The 23,526-nt window shown below is 35.3% G+C and overlaps 1 protein-coding gene and 1 long non-coding RNA gene across 3 annotated transcripts; one reads left to right on the top strand and one right to left on the bottom strand.

The window, feature by feature from the left end:
- Positions 1-811: 811 nt before the first annotated feature.
- Positions 812-4,545, top strand: LOC106451277 (E3 ubiquitin-protein ligase COP1-like). Of its 2 annotated transcripts, none has more exons than XM_013893184.3 (13): positions 812-1,149; positions 1,291-1,368; positions 1,515-1,674; positions 1,790-2,143; positions 2,225-2,382; positions 2,478-2,543; positions 2,612-2,690; positions 2,991-3,146; positions 3,234-3,332; positions 3,455-3,559; positions 3,664-3,843; positions 3,914-4,024; positions 4,117-4,545. In XM_013893184.3, exons 2-13 carry the CDS (start codon positions 1,316-1,318, stop codon positions 4,285-4,287), a joined length of 1,692 nt encoding a protein of 563 aa, XP_013748638.2. In that variant the 5' UTR covers positions 812-1,149; positions 1,291-1,315; the 3' UTR covers positions 4,288-4,545.
- A 15,389-nt stretch (positions 4,546-19,934) lies between these two features.
- Positions 19,935-22,094, bottom strand: LOC111199958. The gene is made up of 3 exons (XR_002653710.2): positions 20,833-22,094; positions 20,609-20,755; positions 19,935-20,283 (listed from the first exon to the last, which is right to left on the bottom strand). It is a non-coding gene; the product is annotated as an uncharacterized LOC111199958 (long non-coding RNA).
- Positions 22,095-23,526: the final 1,432 nt, after the last annotated feature.

Here is a 23,526-nt window from a genome sequence, read left to right as displayed (position 1 = left end):
GCAAAAAGTCGAAATATTGGTGAGATGGACGCCCTCACAAGTCGGATGGATGAAGATGAATACCGACGGGGCGTCGCACGGGAACCCGGGACCTGCAACTGCAGGTGGAGTGTTACGAAATACTGAAGGGGAGTGGTGTGGTGGTTTTGCCATTAATATAGGAAGATGCGGAGCTCCATTGGCAGAATTGTGGGGAGTTTATTATGGGCTCGTTATCGCTTGGGAGAAAGGAGTCAGAAAGCTGGAGCTAGAAGTTGATTCCAAGGAGGTGGTGGAGTTTCTTACGACAGGGATTGGGGACACTCATCCTTTGTCTTTCCTGGTACGAATGTGCCATGGCTTTCTCAAACAGGACTGGTTAGTCCAGATTGTTCATGTGTATAGGGAAGCAAACCGCTTATCTGACGGGTTAGCCAACCTTGCATTTTCTCTTCCGTTTGGTTTACATAGTTTTGATGAGGCACCGTTGGAGGTTGCTGTTGTTTTGCAAGAGGATGTCGCTGGATCTTCTCAACCACGACTAGCTCAATTGTAGACTGGTTTTATGTTTTTTTGAATAAATCTTGGGAGTTAACTCCCATATTCCTACCCAAAAAAAAAAACAACATCATGAGCTCAAACGGCGTCGTTCCGAAGATTTTATTACAATTAAAAACGACAGCCACACGCGCGGAAGCTAGCGCGTCGACAGCAACGTGTATGTTTTGCATCCTCAGAAAAGAGCCACCGTCGACCCCACCTCCCTCCTCCTCATATCCGCCATACCCACCACTCCCCCCCACCCAACCAAATTAAACAAAAAATTGAGAGCAAAAAGGAAAACGAATTATGGAAGAGATTAGGAAGGATCCGCTAGTTCCGGCTGTGAAACCCGATCCGAGAGCCTCCTCCATCGGAGAAGGCCCCAACCACCGCCACGAAAACGACGAAGGAGGAAGCGGTGGTTTGGAGATTGGAGCTCCGGATCTGGATAAGGACTTGCTCTGTCCGATTTGTATGCAGGTTATAAAGGACGCTTTCCTCACGGCGTGTGGACATAGCTTCTGCTACATGTGCATCATCACGCACCTTAGGAACAAGAGCGATTGTCCCTGTTGTAGCCAGCACCTCACAAATAATCAGCTTTACCCTAACTTCTTACTTGATAAGGTCTCTCTTTCTTATCTTGCTCACACTCACTCATACAAGTGTTGTTTTGCTGAACTTGTAATAGAAAACTTGGTTAGAGAAACTGTTGTCTGAAATGGAGGCTTATTATATGACTTGTTTTTTTTTTTACTATCTGTGTAGCTGTTGAAGAAAACTTCAGCTCGGCATGTGTCGAAAACTGCATCGCCTTTGGATCAGTTTCGGGACGCATTACAACGGGTCGGTTTCCTGACAAGCCTTTGTGTTCTACTACTCCTCTTTACGTTGGTTTTGTCAGATTAATTATTTGGAGTAGAACCAATTCTCTGTCTGAAAGTCTTTTTATTTTTTTAAATCAAATTTTTACTTTTTGCTTTCTTCCTTAGACAGGGTTGTGATGTGTCAATTAAAGAGGTTGATAATCTGCTGACACTTCTTGCGGAAAAGAAGAGGAAAATGGAACAGGAAGAAGCTGAGAGGAACATGCAGATACTCTTGGACTTTTTGCATTGTCTGAGGAAGCAGAAAGTTGATGAACTTAATGAGGTTGGTTTTGTCTTGGATTCTGGAGTAGCATCTGGTTTGCCTATTAATAGCTATTCCTGTTGCGCTTCAAACTTGTTATTTTTGATTCAAAGAAGTTCTCCCGTTGTTGTTGTAGGTGCAAACTGATCTTCAGTATATTAAAGAAGACATAAATGCAGTTGAGAGACATAGAATAGATTTGTACCGTGCTCGGGATAGGTACTCTGTGAAGTTACGAATGCTCGGAGATGATCCAAGCACACGAAATGCATGGCCCCTCGAGAAGAGTCACACCGGCTTCAACTCCAATTCTCTGAGCATAAGAGGAGGGAATCCATCAGGCAATTTTCAAAACAAAAAGGTAGTAGAGGGAAAGGCACAAGGAAGCTCTCACGGGATATCGAAAAAGGATGCACAGAGTGGATCAGATTCCCAGAGTTTGAATCAGTCATCTGTCTCAATGGCCAGGAAGAAACGGATCCATGCTCAGGTTTGTTCTTTCTTGTCTGCTCGTCATCTTGAAAATGTCTTGTTGATTGGCTAATTTCGTTTTGAGTGTCTTTTCTTGTAGTTCAACGATCTACAAGAGTGTTACCTCCAAAAGCGGCGTCAGTTGGTAGACCAACCACATACTAATCAAGAAAGTGATAATAGTGTAGTACGTAGGGAAGGATACAGCCACGGCCTTGCAGATTTTCAATCTGTGCTCACTACCTTTACTCGCTACAGGTTTGATTAGTGAATGTCCCTTTTCTAATTAGTTGCACTCGTGCATTAGAGATGTTTTAGACCATCTGAATTTTGATTATACTCTTTATGTACAGTCGTCTGAGAGTTATAGCGGAGATCCGGCATGGGGATATATTTCATTCAGCCAACATTGTATCAAGGTGAGTTCTTTCTCCTTGTTCGTTATCTTGTTGAGATTACTGAAAGAGAGGGTCTTGTTCCTTTTCAGCATAGAGTTTGATCGTGATGATGAGCTCTTCGCCACTGCTGGTGTTTCTAGATGTATAAAGGTTTTTGACTTCTCTTCGGTAAGTTCAAAAAAATCTTAGAGAGCATTCATTTACATACCAATTGAATCATCTTTGCCAGAGTTATGCTCTTGTGAAATGTCGTGCATCTCAATTGGGGAATACTTGACAAGGAAACTAAGATGTAGCATTTGTTGAAGAAAGTCTAGTTGTGATGCATGATAGCCATTTGGCCTTTATTTTCTTAGTATTTCATAGAACAATTATGTCCAAGCTTCTAAATTACCAAATTGTTAGTTTTAGTATTCTATATAATGGACTCTGGTGGGTTAGTTGAAGATGGTTGTGCATACTTTTCAGGTTGTCAATGAACCGGCAGATATACAGTGTCCGATTGTGGAGATGTCAACTCGCTCCAAACTTAGTTGTTTGAGTTGGAATAAGCATGAGAAAAACCATATAGCAAGCAGTGATTATGAAGGAATAGTAACTGTGTGGGATGTAACCACTAGACAGGTGATTACTTTGCCCTACTACTCCAGCATCGCACCTTTAAGATACTGTGCAATGTATCTAAATTTTTAATTAAACAACTGGTGACAGAGTCTTATGGAGTATGAAGAGCACGAAAAACGTGCCTGGAGCGTTGACTTTTCGCGAACAGAACCATCTATGCTTGTGTCTGGTAGTGACGATTGTAAGGTATGTTGAAACCGTGCAATGTATCTGGAGTATGAAGGTCACATTAGTTAATTAAACTATTGTGATATGTGTGGTGTTCAAAAAAAAAAAAAAAAAACTATTGTGATATGTGTTTGAACCAGGTTAAAGTTTGGTGCACAAGGCAGGAAGCAAGTGTGCTTAACATTGATATGAAAGCAAACATTTGTTGTGTCAAGTACAATCCTGGCTCAAGCAACTTCATTGCGGTATATATTTTCATCACATTCATGTTTGATCTATCCGATCATGATCATCTTCACACTGCCACACCTCTTCAGATATAATCTTTAAGCCTTTTGACATATTGCAGGTCGGATCAGCTGATCATCACATCCATTACTACGATTTAAGAAACATAAGCCAACCACTTCATGTCTTCAGTGGACACAAGAAAGCGGTCTCCTATGTGAAGTTTTTGTCCAACAACGAGCTCGCGTCTGCGTCTACTGATAGCACACTACGCTTATGGGATGTCAAGGACAACTTGCCTGTAATATTACTTCCCGCACAAAGAAACAAGTCTTGCATATGTTGTTCAATATTCACTCTCTCTTTTTCAGGTTCGGACATTTAGAGGACACACTAACGAGAAGAACTTTGTGGGTCTCACAGTGAACAGCGAGTATCTCGCCTGCGGAAGCGAGACAAATGAAGTATATGTATATCACAAGGTTTCACAAAATCTCAAACCTCTGCCTCCATTTATCATTTATACATGTTGAATCTCTCGTTGCTCAAGTATTTGGTGGATGTGGGATTGTAGGAGATCACGAAACCTGTGACATCGCATAGGTTTGGATCACTAGACATGGAGGAAGCAGAGGAAGAGGCGGGTTCATACTTTATTAGTGCGGTTTGCTGGAAGAGCGATAGTCCCACGATGCTGACTGCGAATAGCCAAGGAACCATCAAAGTTCTGGTACTCGCTGCTTGATTGTAATAAATATTACTCTACCAAAGATTTAAAGCTTCTTCAATCAATAAAACCAATAAATATCAGTACCATATATTGTATTTTAGTGCGAGTTATAGAGAGAAGCAATCTGTCAAAAGTAGGGTTCATCATTTGGAAAGCAACTTTGTATTGTAATGCTTGACTTGAATCCCTCGAGAAGAATCTGTCTCAAAAGTGGAACAAGAAATCATCATAGCTATATTCTTAATTATTAATCCCATTTTGGTTTTAAACAAATTTCCCCTTTGATATTTATAAAAAACAATTTAACTAAATCATTAATAAACTGCCGAATACATATGGTTACACACTTACATGGATCAATGACTTTAATTTCTACATTATAAGCTGTAAAACATGTTTTGTAAACTGAAATATAAATAATCTAAAATAGCTTATAGGAACGATAAAAGAGACGATAAGAACGAAAACCTTGACTTACCTACAAAGCGTCCAAACCCATGCGATAAGTCATCAACGTGTGCATGTAGCAACATCGTAGAAGATTCTTTTTTCATTTTTGTTGTCCATTTTATATATAATTAGTACTTAATCACTCCAAAGTAACTCACATAATGTGATTGCGTGTGAACACGTTCTCATTAAACGGCCATACTAATACTATTATAATTTTGTAATAGTAATCCTTGTGCATTTGGATACGTAACTGTGGAATGGCATGAAGTGTATGAACATGCATGCTTTGGGAAATGAATCCCATGGCCAAACATTTTTTTTTCTTCTTTTTTTTTTAATTCCTAAGAACGTTACATATATAATAAGTATATCCTAGTGATTATAATTAGGTGGCCTGATAAATTAAATGCTATTTAGGAGCTTTTCTAATTACTTTGTATTTTGTAACCAAGGAGTCAAAATCTCTTTTGAAATGAAACAACGACCATCTTACAATGAGGGGGCACATGAATGTGTTTCTTTCCTTTAAACAGGGCTGGGAGAATGCCTACCGAAACATTTGCAACAGACTTCTAAATTTTTTAAAAAAACTTATATACAAATAGATTTCAGAAAAAAAATTTAAGCTTCTAAATTTATATGTTTTACATAGACACAGGCACATGCTTTCAAAATCTCAGGACCGACCCTACCTTTAAACAACCATATCAATCAAACCCTTTTTCTCTATTAAAGTCGTACTCACACACCATAGTGTTTGTAATATTCTACTTCTTGTAAAGTTTGTTTTCTTGTTATCGTTCGATTGATCCATATACCAAATTTGTGATAACGTGTATTACTTATGTATAACTTATAGTTACGTATAATATGGCATCTCATAAACTCAAAACCATATGGTCTAGATATTATGGTAATTAATCTGATCGATAACGGAGTTAGCAAGTTATATTTGTATATGAAAATGAAATGTGGATCGTAAACTTTCTATATATGTAACCAAATGATCTTGGTCTGGAGCTTCCGCCATGGATTCGATTCTCCTGCCACCCATAAACGTTTTTAGTAGGAAAAAAAACTCATATTTTTATGAGTCTTTCGGTGATTAGTCTTTGAACCTAGAAAACATTTGCGATCATACCAAAGTTATCCAAAAAAAAACCTTTTTATATATGTTGCTGTTTTCTTTACATTAATTGTTTTGGACACGCATAAAATACGATCGATCACGTACGTCAACAAAGATGTAAAATGTAATAAGTGTTTAATATATGAATATAATTCGATAGACACAGATTTGATTTGATTTTTTTTTCGACTAAAGGCTTACATTTGGATTTTTCGTTCTTCTGGTTATTGGTAAAAGTAAACGTTTTACGTTAGCCACATATGTTTCCGCAAGTTCACATCGTATATATAATTATAATACCCAACCTATGTAATCTAAATGTGATGTATACTTTATTTTTGTTCGTCAGTAATCTAAACGTCGTGTAAAATTAAATATATTAGATAGCACAACTCATTTTACTAATACTACTAATTATTTTATCCTCACGAGCACGAGTCATATGAATTTCTAAGTTTAAATGTCGAAAACCCGAGATTAATCCCTTAATTGATAGTGGATAGCTGTGAAGAAAAACGGCAATGGATGACTCGGACCCAACACTTTCAATAAGACTTTTGTTATGTTATATTAATTTAAACTAGGTGATGAGTAGATTTAAAGAGATTATCACTTTTAATTAATAGTTATTATAAAAGTAAAAATCATAGAAATAAATACTACATATTTTAAAAACTTTAAAGAAAATTCTGCGTTTCACTAACCATTCACTAACCATTTAATCTTCGTTTTTTTAACTTATATTTTTGTTTGTTTAATTGAAGCGAATTAATAAATAATAAGAGTAAGTAAATACTAATATAAATAAATTATGAAGTAGAAATAAAATGAAACATAAGCAATAAACTAATAAAACCCTTCGGAAACAAAATATAAGAAAACAAAAATAAATTAAAAATTGATGGTTAAACAATTCCATGACTGTTGTGAATGCTAGATCGTAGTGGTAAAGATGTTTTGAGAAGAAGAGAATGGTGAGGAGATGTAGATATAAGGCCTAGTATTTATATATGCAAAGCGCTTAGGTCTAGGGTATACTCGCTATCATTAGTTGCCACAATCAAATTTTCTATTTCAAATCGAAATCTAAATATATTACTTCCTTTGTTTCTTATTACACTATTTGATTGTTGTATTGTAGGAAATTAATGTGGTGCTGGTCAATCAAATTAAATATAAAAATCAATCAGTGACAATCACATTCCCATTCTAAATTTGACGTAGTTAACAATTCAAAGTTGGTTTTTAACTTAATAATCCGCGCCCTGCGTGGAATGACTGATTAAAAGAGATTATTACTTTAATCTATAGATATTATAAAGTAAAAAATAGTCACAAATATTAGATATAATAAAATATTGAACGAAATTATGCAGATTTATATAATATAGTTTTTTCCCAAAAAAACTTGTGTAACTGGTTAGGTGTAATTGAAGTATATTTAAAAATATTAGTTTTTGAAGTAGATTGAAGGTTTAGAGCCATAACTCAGTTTTAAATCTAACTTTCTTTATATACAACCGTAATTACAGATGAATGATTAATGATTATAAAAAATCAATCAATTAAAATTAGGAATTGATATGTAATTTAGTTTGTCCAATCAGAATAATTTAACTTTCTTTATATATAACCATAATTACCGATAAATACTTAATCACTTAAAAAGACAATCAATAAAATTTTTTGAATTGATATCTAATTTAATTTGTCCAAGCGGACTAATAAATTTTTCAAATTCAACATAATAACATATGTAGCTAACCGGTTAAGGCTATAGCTTAATACATTTTTTTATATATTCAATATAACTATACCTATAATGAGTTTATATATGTGAGGTTGATATAAAAAAAATAACATATGACCATTGGACAATAAGGACTTCTGAAATAAGAGAATTAATACAAACCATATAGATCAAGCAGTTATATAGCTCCTTCTACATTTTGAAGATATTAAAATTGCTTTATAGTTGATATCATTTTAGTGAGACAAACCTTCTTACTTATACAAAAACAGATTTGTACTTGAGATTTTTATATTCTAAAAGATGATAGGCGTTTCGAGCTATATTCGATTTTTATTTGTACTTATATTATAAATATGATAGGCGTCTCAAGATAGATGAAAAATATTTTTTGAACTAAAACCTGTGTTATACTACTTTTACTAATATATGTGTATCTACTTGATGAATATAGAAACATAAAGTGACTACGAAAATCAATAATAAAAATATTTTTTATTAATACGAAGAAAACCGCGTGAAAAATGGGTAATGAATGATCAAATGAGTTATCAGTTATTTAGATAGGAGTCATATAATATATTATGTTAAGCTATATTGTAATGAATAATGGCAATATATGTAATTAGTCTAATGAGGAGAGGGTATTTAATTAAAGGGTGTGAGAGTGATTCTAGTGTTGACACCTAAGAAATAGCAATTTGGTTAATAACACATGAGATCAATGTTAGTTTAAATTAATGCTCCTCAAATAATATAAAAGGGATATGCGAGAGCGAGCCTCATAATTTGGAGTACGAAATTGCTCTAATGTGTTAGTCTTGTATGAAATTATGTGTTCCTTATTCTATGATTTTTCCGAAACAAATTCATTAATACCAAATTAAAATTGCAAATTTGATAGACTAAAGTTCTAAGAAAACAAATTATTACATAACTAAATATATACATCATATGATGATACGATGAAAAAGATAAAATGCTATTTGTTAAAGAAGCCTTAATCTTCTTCTTTTTTGTATATGGTTTTTCTATTATGCAACTTGTGTATTTAACTAATAACTTTTGGCTAAAACTCACAACTACATACGTCAATATAAAACATTGTTTCCGTTTCGAATTGTGTTTCTACATTTTAAATATCAATGCTTATGTATCCAATTGATTTTTATCAGATTTTACTTTTGATTCTGCCCCCAAACTAAACAACATTGTTTACTTCAGCATATTTGCTCTGATTTCCTCTTCTATTCCAACATTTTTAACAATACCCAATAAATTTCAAGGTTCACTTTGCTACAAGATTTTTCAAAACTAGATAGTTCCTACAACCAAACAAAACAGTGAAGACAAAATCAACAAAATTTTATAATTGAACAATATTGATATCACGAGTTTTAAACCTTATAAATCTACTGAAAGTAAACAATAAACACAACAGTATTTTATGAATCTACTCCACATAGATCAAGATCAAACTAGGGTTCTTAGAAATAGAGTTAAGAGAAATGGTTTGTTTTTGTTGCATGGAACTAATAACTAAGAGTGCAAATAAATTTGTCAAAGTCATCCGCAGAAAGCGTAGGAAAATTCGCAGGAAATCAAAGTTATAAATTATATAATAAAAATCGTCCCATAAAAATTGAAACACCCGTCCCTCCCCATTTCCAACCGGGGTTCCAGGACGCGGGGTTTAGGACACATATGTCTACTTTCCCGACATCTCCGTGTGTCCCGTTTCTGGTCCCATGAGTTTCAGGTGCGTTTCCTTTCTTACCGTCGACATTTCCACTTATAGTTCTGCAAAAAAGAGAGGGAAAAGGAGGGGTGAGTACGAATACTCAGTGAAGCGATTCTAGACCAGTCTCCCCCATGAGCTTTTATACCGCTCAATGCGAAACGAGAACCGACTAGTCACTACACCCAATTCCTAACTAACTATTAAAGTTTCATTTCACAAAACAAGCAGTGCAATGAACTCAGTCATCGCTCAATTCACACATTTCGGTTTATTAATTAAGATTCCATTCATCCTATAACTCTAGGACCTACACAGCTCAAGCGGACCAACCCTCCCCTTTCTTGCTGCATCCCTATGAGGTCGCCTGCCCTGGTACACCCGGCATCCGGTTCCCTTGGATGTAGTCCATACCCCTTGCAGTGTCTTACGACCCCTTCCCGCCAAGACTCGGCGTGACTCAATCTTACCGGCGCCTCTATTCTTACTTGCCGTTTTTGAACGCTACAGCCGCCGCGTTTTCCCATACTCCCCACCAGTCCCTCGGTGGTTCGTATTCCATTTCAATTCATTTCCCATACTCCCCACCAGTTCCTCGGTGGTTCGTATTTCAATCATTTAAACTTTCCTTTTTCCTTATCACTTCCTTTTCCTTAAACCCTTAGACTCTTTCTTACTTTCCTTTTTTTAGACGCCACCCGTTCTCGGTGTCACACTCAATCCATTCAGCAATCATTCATAGGTATCCTATCATTCATCTAACTAGACCGGTTAACAGTTCTCTTATTATCCTACGTTCATTTCTTTCTAACCATCCTAGCTCTCAATCACAACCACGGATCTTCAATCAATCAAACAATCAAACAATCAATCAGTTTATTTAGAATCTTAAGTCAGTACGAGAGTTCTAATGCAACATGGTCTATCAACCTAACAACAACCAGGATCTACTCAATCCTAGATCCACATTCAACAATATAAAAGAACATGAAAGAGATCTGGGTAGAACACCTCACCTTAGCCTAGATCTGGATCTGGATCTGAGAATAGAGAGTAAGAGAAACGGGATCTGAAGTCGCTGACACCACGCGGCCACCACCACCACTCGCGGCTGTTCACGGCGAGGAGAGAGAGACGCGGCCGAGAGAGAGAGAAGGAGGCGCGGCGAAGAGAGAGAGAGAGAGAGAGGAGAGACGCGGCGAAGAGAGAGATGGAGGAGAGAGACAGCGCGGGGAAGAGAGAGAGAGAGTCGACGGCTAGGGCTTCTGATCTCCGGGGATTCTCCGCAGGGCTTCGCTTCTAAATTTCTGATGGGAGTCTAAGGGGGGGGGGGAGGCTTGCTTTTATAAGGGGGGGAAAAGGGAAAACCCTAGGGTTTTCTAGTTGGGCTGTAGAGAACCCATTAGCTTTTAAAAATTTTAATTGGGCTGGTTTTGGGGTGTTACAATTCTCCCCCTCTTATTCGGAATTCGTCCCGAATTCCAAACCTTCAGTTCGAACTTAACATCCCAAAACACGGGCGAGTTTCCAAACACAATCAAGGGAAGCACGAAAGAGACGTCTTACTTGCTCAAGATCATTTAAAACCAACAATGAATTTAATAAATGAAATGGAGTAGGACTACAACGAATAAATAGGTCTCAAGGTATCGCCAAAATCCGCGATTAACCTCATAACAAGAATGAAAAGCTAAAAACCATAGGAAATGAAGAAAACCGTGTCCTACTCCTACTAGTTAACTCAGGAGTCACAACTAGCCACTACGAACTGGAGACTTCTGCTCCCCTTCCGGCTTAGGACCAGCCGCACGGCCACTCCCCGTCGGCGACGCCGGCTCCTCTTCCCAGTCTGAGTCCTCTGATGGATCCTCTTCCACCTCTACGTCCTCCTCAGAGCTCGAGATAGCGACGACCCGACGAGTAAGTGTCCGTTCCGCCTCCATTGCCTGACCGGCCATCCGGTTCACCAAGGCGAATTCCCATGGTTCCAACGCACCAATCAGCTTGCCCTGAATCTCCTCGCGGAGTCCTGCCTTGTACCACCGGCACCAATCCTCCGCTGTCTTGGGCTTGCATCTTTTGGCTGACTCCAGGAATTCCTCTGTGTACTCCCGGACTGAGCGCGGTCCTTGCCTGGCCTGCGTCAATGTTCCACACCGACATATTCCAGTTATTCTCCTCAGACTCTCTGCATCAATGCTCGGAATCTTCCTTGGGCGTCCCCGTTTCCTCGTTGGTACACTGTCCTCCATCCGGATCGATCCCGGACCTTCCCTGGTTGGCCCTGTCTTCCTTGGGCGCCCTCGACCCCTTGTGGGCGGCGTCGTGTCAACTTCAGGTGCAAACTGGAAAGTACCCTGACCCTGGTACAATCGCCTGTACTCGGCTGCCCGCTGGAAATGGGGCATCAAAATCCGACGCCTCACGGTCGTCTCCTGGATGGGGGCGTTCGGCGGCTCCGCGAACTCCATTTCCTCTTCGTCTGGGAAGAGTGCAGGTACCACATCGCCCCAAGCGTCACGGTAGGGCTTGCGAGCGTAAGCCCTTGTCCCTTTTGGTCCATAGCGCATGCGCCTTTCTCCGAGCTCGTGATGCACTGGTGAAGACATCCTGCAGCGTAAAAAACAAAGACCTGATCAGAACATAGTAGTAGTCGTGCATAGATGGCAGTTTTCAATCAATTCTCAAGCTAGAGCTGCTTAAACAGTCAATATCCCCGGTGTGGTTCCTATCATCCCCTTTTTGCCCCAAGATGATCCTTTTTACAGTCAACCCTTTTTCCCTAAGAAGATCTCATATCCTTATTAGCATTTTGCATTCTGCTCCAAGATGACTCTCCATCATCCTTTTTACCCCAAGATGATCCTCCATCATCCCTTTTTACCCCAAGATGATCCTTCTTCGTCCTTTTTACCCCAAGATGATCCTTTGCTTAGTTACCCAAATCTGGAATCAGTTTCCTCCTACTGTGCATCCGACCGTCCCTTGGCCGCTCCGGTGTTGCTCCATCCTCGTCGGCGGCCCACGCCCATGTTTCCCTTTTTTTTTTTTTTTTTTTTTTTTTTTTTTTTTACTGGGAACAAGCTTCACTGTGATATCTGAATGCCAGAAGTCCATTTCTTTGCAGGGTTTAATCCTTCCATGAAGCTGCGCACGTCTCGGCCTTGCGTCCGTCTCTCCTTCCCAGGCCTCCCCGGCCCGGTGTGGGGCGGTGTCGTCCGTGAGACGCTTCCCTCCAGCTCGTAAGTCCGGCTTTCCATTCCCCCTTAGCTTGACGTGCTAGGCGTTTAATCCCTCTGTATACTTGCCTTATAACTCCTAGTTACGCATTCCTGAACCTCTGAAACTCCACTACACTGCGGTTCGAGGACTTTTTAGTTGATCTGATCTTGGCCGGAGACTCTGAGCTGTTCGAATTCTCCTTCAACATTAACTAAGGCGGTCTATCAGAACCATAAGGGAAATGGGCAATAGCGGAAACGCTGATCCCTTAAGTTAGTATTAAGGGACCTTAACCTGGCTCTGATACCAATTGAAACACCCGTCCCTCCCCATTTCCAACCGGGGTTCCAGGGCGCGGGGTTTAGGACACACATGTCTACTTTCCCGACATCTCCGTGTGTCCCGTTTCTGGTCCCATGAGTTTCAGGTGCGTTTCCTTTCTTACCGTCGACATTTCCACTTATAGTTCTGCAAAAAAGAGAGGGAAAAGGAGGGGTGAGTACGAATACTCAGTGAAGCGATTCTAGACCAGTCTCCCCCATGAGCTTTTATACCGCTCAATGCGAAACGAGAACCGACTAGTCACTACACCCAATTCCTAACTAACTATTAAAGTTTCATTTCACAAAACAAGCAGTGCAATGAACTCAGTCATCGCTCAATTCACACATTTCGGTTTATTAATTAAGATTCCATTCATCCTATAACTCTAGGACCTACACAGCTCAAGCGGACCAACCCTCCCCTTTCTTGCTGCATCCCTATGAGGTCGCCTGCCCTGGTACACCCGGCATCCGGTTCCCTTGGATGTAGTCCATACCCCTTGCAGTGTCTTACGACCCCTTCCCGCCAAGACTCGGCGTGACTCAATCTTACCGGCGCCTCTATTCTTACTTGCCGTTTTTGAACGCTACGGCCGCCGCGTTTTCCCATACTCCCCACCAGTCCCTCGGTGGTTCGTATTCCATTTCTATTCATTTCCCATACTCCCCACCAGTTCCTCGGTGGTTCGTATTTCAATCATTTAAACTTTCCTTTTTCCTTATCACTTCCTTTTCCTTAAACCCTTAGACTCTTTCTTACTTTCCTTTTTTTAGACGCCACCCGTTCTCGGTGTCACACTCAATCCATTCAGCAATCATTCATAGGTATCCTATCATTCATCTAACCAGACCGGTTAACAGTTCTCTTATTATCCTACGTTCATTTCTTTCTAACCATCCTAGCTCTCAATCACAACCACGGATCTTCAATCAATCAAACAATCAAACAATCAATCAGTTTATTTAGAATCTTAAGTCAGTACGAGAGTTCTAATGCAACATGGTCTATCAACCTAACAACAACCAGGATCTACTCAATCCTAGATCCACATTCAACAATATAAAAGAACATGAAAGAGATCTGGGTAGAACACCTCACCTTAGCCTAGATCTGGATCTGGATCTGAGAATAGAGAGTAAGAGAAACGGGATCTGAAGTCGCTGACACCACGCGGCCACCACCACCACTCGCGGCTGTTCACGGCGAGGAGAGAGAGACGCGGCCGAGAGAGAGAGAAGGAGGCGCGGCGAAGAGAGAGAGAGAGAGAGGAGAGACGCGGCGAAGAGAGAGATGGAGGAGAGAGACGGCGCGGGGAAGAGAGAGAGAGAGTCGACGGCTAGGGCTTCTGATCTCCGGGGATTCTCCGCAGGGCTTCGCTTCTAAATTTCTGATGGGAGTCTAAGGGGGGGGAGGCTTGCTTTTATAAGGTGGGGAAAAGGGAAAACCCTAGGGTTTTCTAGTTGGGCTGTAGAGAACCCATTAGCTTTTAAAAATTTTAATTGGGCTGGTTTTGGGGTGTTACAAAAATCATTAAGCACATTCTAAAACAGTAAAACTCAACACACCAACTTTAACTTCCATTTTCCATCAGTTAACGTTGATTTACTCATCTATGTTCTTTCATGTGTTTAAACAAATATTTTAGGTGCACGAAATAACTTTATATCAAAAACTAGACTCTAGTCAAGTTTCAAAATTAAGGATTTAAGATCAACAAAATACAAAAACTATATGATTGTTTGGATAGCTTTTAGATTTTGGTTTTTGGCTTTTGGTTTTTAGTTTTTAGTTTTTAGATTTTAGTTTTTGGTTTTTGATTTTGCAGTAGATTTTAGTTTTTGGTAAGACATCAATGCTGATTTTGGTTTTTAGCTTTTGGTTTTCGTTTAAAAATTATTAAAATATTTATTTTAAATTTTGATTTTTTTTTGTAGTTTTAGTTTCTGAAAAGCTTCAGATGATGATTCTTTAGTTTTTAATTTTCCTATAATTTTTTGAAGTTGAAATAAAAATTAATAATAAAATAAATTTTTGTTAAGCCTTAAATATTACTTACTGTGAAAACAAAAAATAACACAAAATATTACCACTTAAAATACATTTATTTATTTAATAAATTATTTTAAAAGAAAATGATGCAATTTAAAAGAGAAAATAATGCAAACTAAATAGATGAACCACAGTTCATATATATACGTATATATATATACATAATTCATGCAGTTCAAAATTCTTAAAATTTAAACAAAATTTAAATATTTATATTTTAAAATCTTCTATAATTCCACACATATTAAACAGTATACAATTTACAATTAGTTTATTATTCAAACATACTAAATAAAATTTAAATATATTTTTAGAACTATGGGAAACTGAATAAAATTATAAATATATATTGAATTCTGAATTTAATTTTTTTATTATCTTTTTGGGCTTTTGAAATTTTGATTAATGATTTTTTGGTCTGTAATTTTTTTTAAATTAACTTATAAATTAATTTTTTTAACAAAAAAAATTACTAAAAGAATATACCACGAATTTTAGTAGAAAGTACCAATAGTTAGCAAATGATTCTTACTAAACATTATTTGTGTATATAAATTATCTTCTTTTTTCTTATATAAAAGCATAAATATAATTAGTATTTTTTTAAAAATTTAAAAACCAACGTGAGTTTAGAAAAAACCATGAAAATTTGGTTTTTGGTATTTATGTTGAGAAATCAGTTATTTCCAAAAACTAGTTTCCCTACATTTTAGGGAATCCGTTTTTTTCAAAATCTTGATTGGATGCAAAATGGTTTTTGGAAAAACAAAAACCAAAAACTAATTTAAAAACCCAAAACAATCAACTTCTAAAAGATATATCACTAACCTTGCAGTTAAAATTCAGATATTATTAATTCTTAACTATGAAACCATTCAAACATAATTGAAGTGTATAAGAGAAAGCATAATAAATCCAATAAATAAAGTAAGAGTAAAAAATCCTCTCCAAAATTATTAAGTGATCAATCCTTAGCAAAATAGTAGATTTATGATCTATCGCAAAATTATTTTAAATTCTTGTTATTGTTGATGATGGTGCAAGTAAATCTGGTCAGGCGTGGATCTTCGTAGGACGGCTCAGGTGATGCAATTAGGCGTAGGTCTTCATAAGGCAGGTAGTATTGTTGGTTGTCGAATCGTCTATGTAATCTTTCTTATATCATAATTGTAAGATCATAATAAATCAGCGTTAAAAAAAAGTTATTGTTGATGATCGATCCCTAGATCGATTGACCGTTTGTGAATTACCTTCCACAACAATTGTTTTTAATAATATAGTTTGTTTAGTTTGTTTTTGCTTCAGAATTTCTAATGTTCATCCAAAGTTATCTTATAGTATAAAATTACTCGATAAAGATTGAAACTCTAAAACATATCCATGCAATCAAATATAAACCCAATAAATTAAATAACACGAAACTGATGTTAGAAATCATTAAAAACATAGCCTCCCACATTGCTAAACAACTACTTCTCTCTTTAATAGGGTCTGTATGTAAGCTAAAATAAATTTTGAAACAACCTAGCCATTAGTATACATGTAATTTACCCATTAGTATATCCATCGATGAAGGTATATAAGTTTTAAATATACCAAGCGGCAAGCACAGCACAGTTGATTGATTAAGAACTATTACAATAAACTAGATCTTTTCTCCGCGCTACGCGCGGATTAGATACAATAATTTTCACCATTTTAATTTATATTATATTTGAAAATAGTTTTTCATAATATTTGATCAGAAATACTCTAGTATCTCTAACATAATAATAAAGTAGTTTGGGATATTTTTAATTGTGATTTCTTTAACATGGTGATCACTGTGTTTCGTACATTAATTTAGTTTTGCATATTTTTCCTGGTTCTTCTAATAATGTTAAGGGGAAATTCTAATTTTACTATTGAATTGATACTATTTTCAAATATCTTTAAAGAATAATTTTCCATAAATACTTTAAATTTGTAATAAAAAACTAAACTAACCCTCATAATCATTTTTAAATATGTAAGAATTATTTATGGACTTTTACCCAGTTCCATCCTTTAAATAATAAACCCCAATTAAATCTTAAATTCAAATGTTAGGATAGTTTTGATTAAATGCATTTGTGGAAAGTTATATCTAATTTGTGGTATTATAAGCAATTTATCTTTAATGTAATTGGAACTGTTGAAGTATAATCGTGTTGTTGGTATTAAAGCAAACAATATATCTATTTTTCAATAATTTAAAATACCGTACATAATAATTTAATATTTTTGTATTTAAATCTGTATGCTTTATAATTATCTAAAACTTTCACTTCTTCGTCCCCTATATGATAGTGGAAATGCAAAAACTGTTTTAGATGAAATTGTTGTTTTCTTTATTTTTTTAAAGTGAAATTGTTGTTTGTTTTTAACATAAAAATTAAAATTGGGTTGAGAATCCAGCAAGATCATGTTATTAGAGTGTTTCGTTCATGCTAATTCTAAATAAAATTTAATTACTTGACAGTGTAAGATAGTTATACTCTTAATGATTTAAAATGAAATAGGTGTATAATAAAATGAAAAAATATATTTAGAAAATATATTTAAAATTATAATGCATGTAAATATTTCCTAACAATTCATTCTTTCTGACTATCCCTTTGTAGTTTTCAGTTTTAAGTTTTTTCATAGACGCATAAACAGAAACCTCAATTTAGTTTTCTTATAAATAATGTTCACAAAAATTAGTAGTACTATTAGCTATCTTAGATTAATGTTAAAATATTAAAGATGAAGGTAGATTTAATCATTATTAGGCATTTAGAAGGTTTTTTTGTACAACTAACCAAATTAGTTGTTTATGTATGAATAATTTTCTGTAAATTTTAAACTTATTATTATGAGATTTTGAGTCTGACTGTATGGTATAATTAGAGTAAAGTGAAAAATGTGAAAAATCTTTTCAGTTTCAGCTGATTTACTCTCATTCTTCCATACTCTAAAAATAAGAATAAAGTAGAGTAAAATTGTTCTCACCTTGGATGAAATGGAAAAGTTAACGCCAACTGTATTGTTTTGTTTCATCCTACTTTCACTTTTCTTTTCCACCGTTTTACTCTATTGATTAACCAATCACATCCTTTATATGGGTTTTGTTACGAACAAATAATATTTACAATTTAACTATTTTAAAAATTAAAAACGTGCGATTGTTTTGGGTTGACTTTTGTAAGTACTTACGACTGCTTCATTTTCCTTTTTCTTGAATACCGTAAGGTTTGAAATATATCTCATCAGCCACTCATAATGGAGACTTCTAACACAATGGCTATAAATCATTTTCAGTTGAGTTAAAAATTATTTTGACACATCTTTACTGTTCCCTCCGTTTCAGGTGATTTACTAATCATGATGTTTTTATATATGTTTTTGTTATTTAACATCAGACGATGTTTTCAAGTATCTAAATAACTTTACATTACTAAAAATGGTGTAACTAATTATATTTTTATTATTTATATTTTTAATTGGTGAAACTATATCTAAATTATATTTTAATATTACTTTCAAAAATAGTAGTTTTTTTAATATATGTTCACCGATGTAAAATATCATCTAATATTAAACAAAGAGACTATGTGTTAAAGGTAAAAAATATAATATACGAACACAGATCATTTTATTTGAGAAAATTTTGAAAATAGTTATTTTGAATAGAATTTGGAAGGTTTTGCAATTTTGGTAACTGACAAATCATAACAATTCAAAAAAAAAAGTGTTGATATTTATTTATTACAAATCTATATTTATATATTCATTTATTTTGTTTGTCTATTATTTTATTTGTATGTCAAAGAATTTATGTTAAGAACATTGCATGCAGTGTTATAAATGTTTAATTCTATAAATTTATGTAAGCTTATATTCTAAAGTTTTTTTTCTAAAAAACAATATGAAATTGAATTTCTAAATATGATGTTTGAAAAGTCTTGACGTTATGCTTTCTGATTTCAGGATCCATGACCTTTTTTCTAAATAATGAAAAAAAGAACAGTACGCAACACTGGTCTGTCCACATGACTTTTGAACCTTTGACAAATCGATATTAAAATACATGTTTAATATAAAATATTAACAGAATTTGCCAGTAGATTTAGATGGACATGAGAAATATGACTCATTTGTAAACCAGAACCAAAACCTTATTAACACCAAATATGTTAAAAAGAGACGTGCGTCTCAAGAACAGAAACAGACCATCAATATCTGGTACTCCTTAACCTCCCCCACCACTTAAGCTACACCCTCTCCAAAAGTTTATTCACTTTGCTCAATAATCAAATATCATTTTTGTTTCCCTTTGTCTCCTTCCTTGATTCTTCTTTCATGTTTCAAACATCTTTTTCAGCCTCCTTAGCTCCGTTTAGGGATTCAAGTTACCTTATACTCTACCATTGTTTTTTTTTCTATCGTTAGAAAATTTCTTGAAATTTTAATTTATGATTTTAAAATTGACAAATAGTTTTGGTTCAAAATGTACTCATGGTTAAAAACATATTTATGAAATATATATGATGTAATTGTTTAAAATATTTGGTTTAATTGTTAATAAAAGTAAGTTTATTTTTATAATTTGTGAATTTTGTTCATGATTTTAGAAACTATCGTTATTTTATATTCCATTGACAAAAATATATTTTTTGTTCAAAATGTACCATTAAATTATGGAATATATTCATAAAATTGTATTAAAGTATTTGGTTTAGATGTTAATTAAACAAAAGTTATGGAAGATTTTACAATTGTTTAAATAATTGGCTGACCTGTCCGTTTTTACTTCACCTATTAGAAATAACTGTACTCATTGATCAAAGTTTCAAACTAATATTCATTTTCTAACATATTACACCACATTCAAAAGAAGTCTCAAACCCACGTTGTACCAACTTATTTATCAAAGATGATCACATCACAAGTTTACAACAATAACAGAGAAGAAAAAAAAACTTGCACTAAAAGTCTTAAAACAAACACATATATAACTCAAGCTGAATTAAATACAAAAAAGACCCAAGATACACTCAGCTATTTAACGTGGATAACACGTACGTGTTTCTTTTGTATTTATCTACTGATATCACACACAATCATCAACTTCCCTCATTTCCATCTGTCTTTCCATCATCATTTACCATCCATATTTTTAATGATTTGTCTTGTCATAGCTTACTACTACCCAGTTTTCAACACATCCTTGCAAAAGCTCGCTATGTTCGGCTTGTATCTCGAGTTCGTCAATCTTGAAAACAATTCCTTGTTATCTCTGAAACTCTTCAATCGAATGACGTTTTGCCTTATCATGCTTCCATCCTAGAAACAGTGAAACCAAAAAGCTTACTGCAAGTCAGCAAAAAAAGAGCTCTTGCTTTACTTTTTTCTTCAACTATATAGAACCTCTCAAGCCCTGAGATTAAACAAAAAAACTAACTATTAAATCCAGTAAACGGCATGAACTCTAAGCAAACATGTGAAGCCGACCTCAATTCTGGTGAGAGATATTCCACTCAGTTATCTTAACATCAGTGGGCTCATTAAGCTGTTTGGTCTACCACATAAAAACCTACTTTTCATTAGAATCTTCTTGATACATCAACCAGTAACAGTTCTTGAAATCAAGGAACAAAAAGAGACCTACCTCACTTGGTGCCAAGCTATTCTTCTAAAGTAACGTCTAGAAGAAAGCAAAGACCTTCCACTCAACGTCCTATCTCCACCACATGCATGCCTTGCCTTGCAAACTACACAACTTAAACACCATCTTCATCATCATCCTTAACAATCCCTATTTTACCATGAACCAAGAATTCTTCAGCAACGTACTTTAAATCACAAAGCAAATAATCAAATTCTTTGTCTTACAATGGAACTTTCTCATTCGTCATTATGGTCCCCAACATATCCGCAACTATACTCACATCAAGTTTGTTCTCGTTACCAGAAACCACAGGTCACAACACCAACCACAAATTCACCTGGTTTGGGATCGTAATACTCCAGGGCGAGTCTCTCCATGTCCTGGGAAATCTCTGATTCATCTTCTTCTTCATGCTTTAAGAACTTCAGAAAGGGCTCATGCAGGACCTGGCCACAGCCTGCTTTCCCACACTGATTTTCGGCCTCCTCTGGTGTTGATACATGATTAGGCTTGTTCAATAGCTGAAGCTCTTCCTCCGCCACAATTCCTCCACTTTCTACATCGGCAACGATGTCCTGTGAGCAAAATCTCCAAACAGCAAAATTGCTAGATTTTTAAGAAGCAACAGAGTTAGTCTTATTAATCTTTTTAAGAAGCAACAGAGTTAATCGCTGGATTTCATGTGATCACAAATAAAAAATTATTTTCATAGTTTATAGAAAATGCTGATCACTTCGGCTGATATCAAACGTCCTCGTTCTTATCCCATTGCAATAACACAGTATCATCATCCTCATCATCACTGTCTTCTTCTCCCTCAGCTAATATCACATCAGGCCTCACACACTCTCTATCCAACAAATCCCCTACGGCTTTCACATCCCACCGCGCCGTTATCGTACACATCTTAATTCTCGTATCCGAAATCCTTTCAGTCGCTGTTTGTCCTCTATCCTTCTCCAAAAGCCTGAGTTTTTCCTCAGCTTATTCTTTCCGCCGTCTCATTCGTTTGCTTCATTCCCGGAGCAATCGCCAGACCCAACGGAAGATGGATGACACTTGTGGATCCAAGGAGGGGATGAGAACGGTTCCGGTGATACAATCGAGGGTAGTTATGGCTCCGATTGTTGATGCTAGCTCGATCGTACATATCAAACTAAACGGAATGGCTGAAGATCCACCTACTACAATGGTAGAAACAGAGAGGCATTCAAAAGGATGATTCTGAAGGGATGAATCCTCACCTTTTTATAGATAGAGATACAACGTCTTGGAAGAGATATAAGAACTGAATGAGTGATTGAAACGGTAAAACCTATTGATTGATAAGAAGTGGGATCGCGGTAATTGAGGTTGCAAGAAGTCGAAGCGGAGAAGACAAAGTACGGAGAAATCGATAGAAATCGCCGGACAATAGATTACTCAAGTGGATTCGTTTTGGGCCATGGGAAGAAGCCCAGCGTAGTTGATAATGACGTGTTAAAAAACTTCTCTCTCATTGGCTAATTAATTTATCCGACGTGGACAGCTTTAGAATGGAGTATATCTCCCTTTTAGTATAGTATAGATAATAGGCACTAGACCCTAGTAATCAAACATAATGGTGGGCTACACAATTATGATCTCTCGTCTCATTTAACGGCTCTAGTTAATTTTACTAAGGTGAGAACATAGTCCTTGTCACGTATAAATTTATTAATTTGCAATGTATGCCCTAGTTTTAGTAGCAATAATCATTTGATCCATAAACTAAAAGGTTCTTATTTATAGAGGATCATTTTCTCCATATATATTGCAAAACATCTTAGTTTATGATATTCTTGAAGTTTGGTAGCAAAAGACAAACAAAACATAGCTATTTGTAAAATAAAAAAATAATAGAAATATGAACAACAAGATATAATAAATTTAAACATGCTTGTTTTAAACAATTTTTTCGAAGAATGTTAATTTTGAAGTGTTTTTGTAAGAAAATATCACCAATTTTTTTTTTTAAATACCACCTTTCAATTTATAAAACATGATATAACTTTTAGACGTATAACTTGTCTTATGAAAATTTACAACCTTATAAATCATAATTTAAAAATATTTAATAAGTTTAATAAAATATTTAATAGTTTTAAGAAGAAGTTGGAATACAATTTATCAATTATACATTTTGTAAATCTGTATTTTATTAACTTAATAAAAGACCCTAATAAAAATGCATAAATATAATTTTTGAAAATGGGTATTAAATAATGATACTTACATAAACAAGGTGTAGTTTCAGTTATATATTAAGATAGTTATATAAAACTGACATATAAATTTTGTTAAAGGGTTTTAAATAATTAAACAATTATACAAAGAAATATATCTTGATGTTTTTGAAAATATGTTAGTTTCTTATAGTTATAAAATGTTATAGTATTTATGTAAAATTAGAAAATAGTGCGATTATGAGATAAGCTGTGAACGGCCTCAATCTTCACAAGGTAAAAACGATACCTTCTCGAATATTTATGAAACAAATTTGGGTGGCTTTACGTGGAATATTTGACCACTTGATCCAAAATATCGATTAATAATTGCTTCACTTTCTTTATGAATTTATATATTTTTCCTAATAGTGAGATTAGATTGATTTCATCCGCACGAGTAGTTTTCACAATTTCCCTGCTTAACAGTCAATACAGTAAAATATTCCATTTGAATATAATTTTTTGAGACACAAACTTTTCCATATTATAAAATAACGGAGAAGACCAAATTATAAAATTTTACCCTTGCAAATGTTTAGCACGAATAATCATTGAAATATGGCATAAGCTTTGTTTACCCGTATAATATGGCATAAGCTTTATTTACGTGTAAGGTGAAATATTGCATAAGCTTTGTTTACGCGTTTGAAATGGATTTTTTTGGGGGGGGGG

This window comes from Brassica napus, chromosome A5 (genome assembly GCF_020379485.1).
Source record: "Brassica napus cultivar Da-Ae chromosome A5, Da-Ae, whole genome shotgun sequence".
NCBI classification, from domain to species: domain Eukaryota; kingdom Viridiplantae; phylum Streptophyta; class Magnoliopsida; order Brassicales; family Brassicaceae; genus Brassica; species Brassica napus.
The sequence above is the reverse complement of the archived record's forward strand: the minus strand, read 5'-3'. Positions and strand labels throughout refer to the sequence as shown.

Coding starts and splice junctions, on each gene's coding strand:
- LOC106451277 (XM_013893184.3), top strand. CDS start 1,316: ATGTGTCGAAAACTGCATCGCCTTTGGATCAGTTTCGGGACGCATTAC. Junction 2,691..2,990: donor AGGTTTTTGACTTCTCTTCG/GTAAGTTCAAAA, acceptor CATACTTTTCAG/GTTGTCAATGAACCGGCAGA. Junction 3,147..3,233: donor GGGATGTAACCACTAGACAG/GTGATTACTTTG, acceptor AACTGGTGACAG/AGTCTTATGGAGTATGAAGA.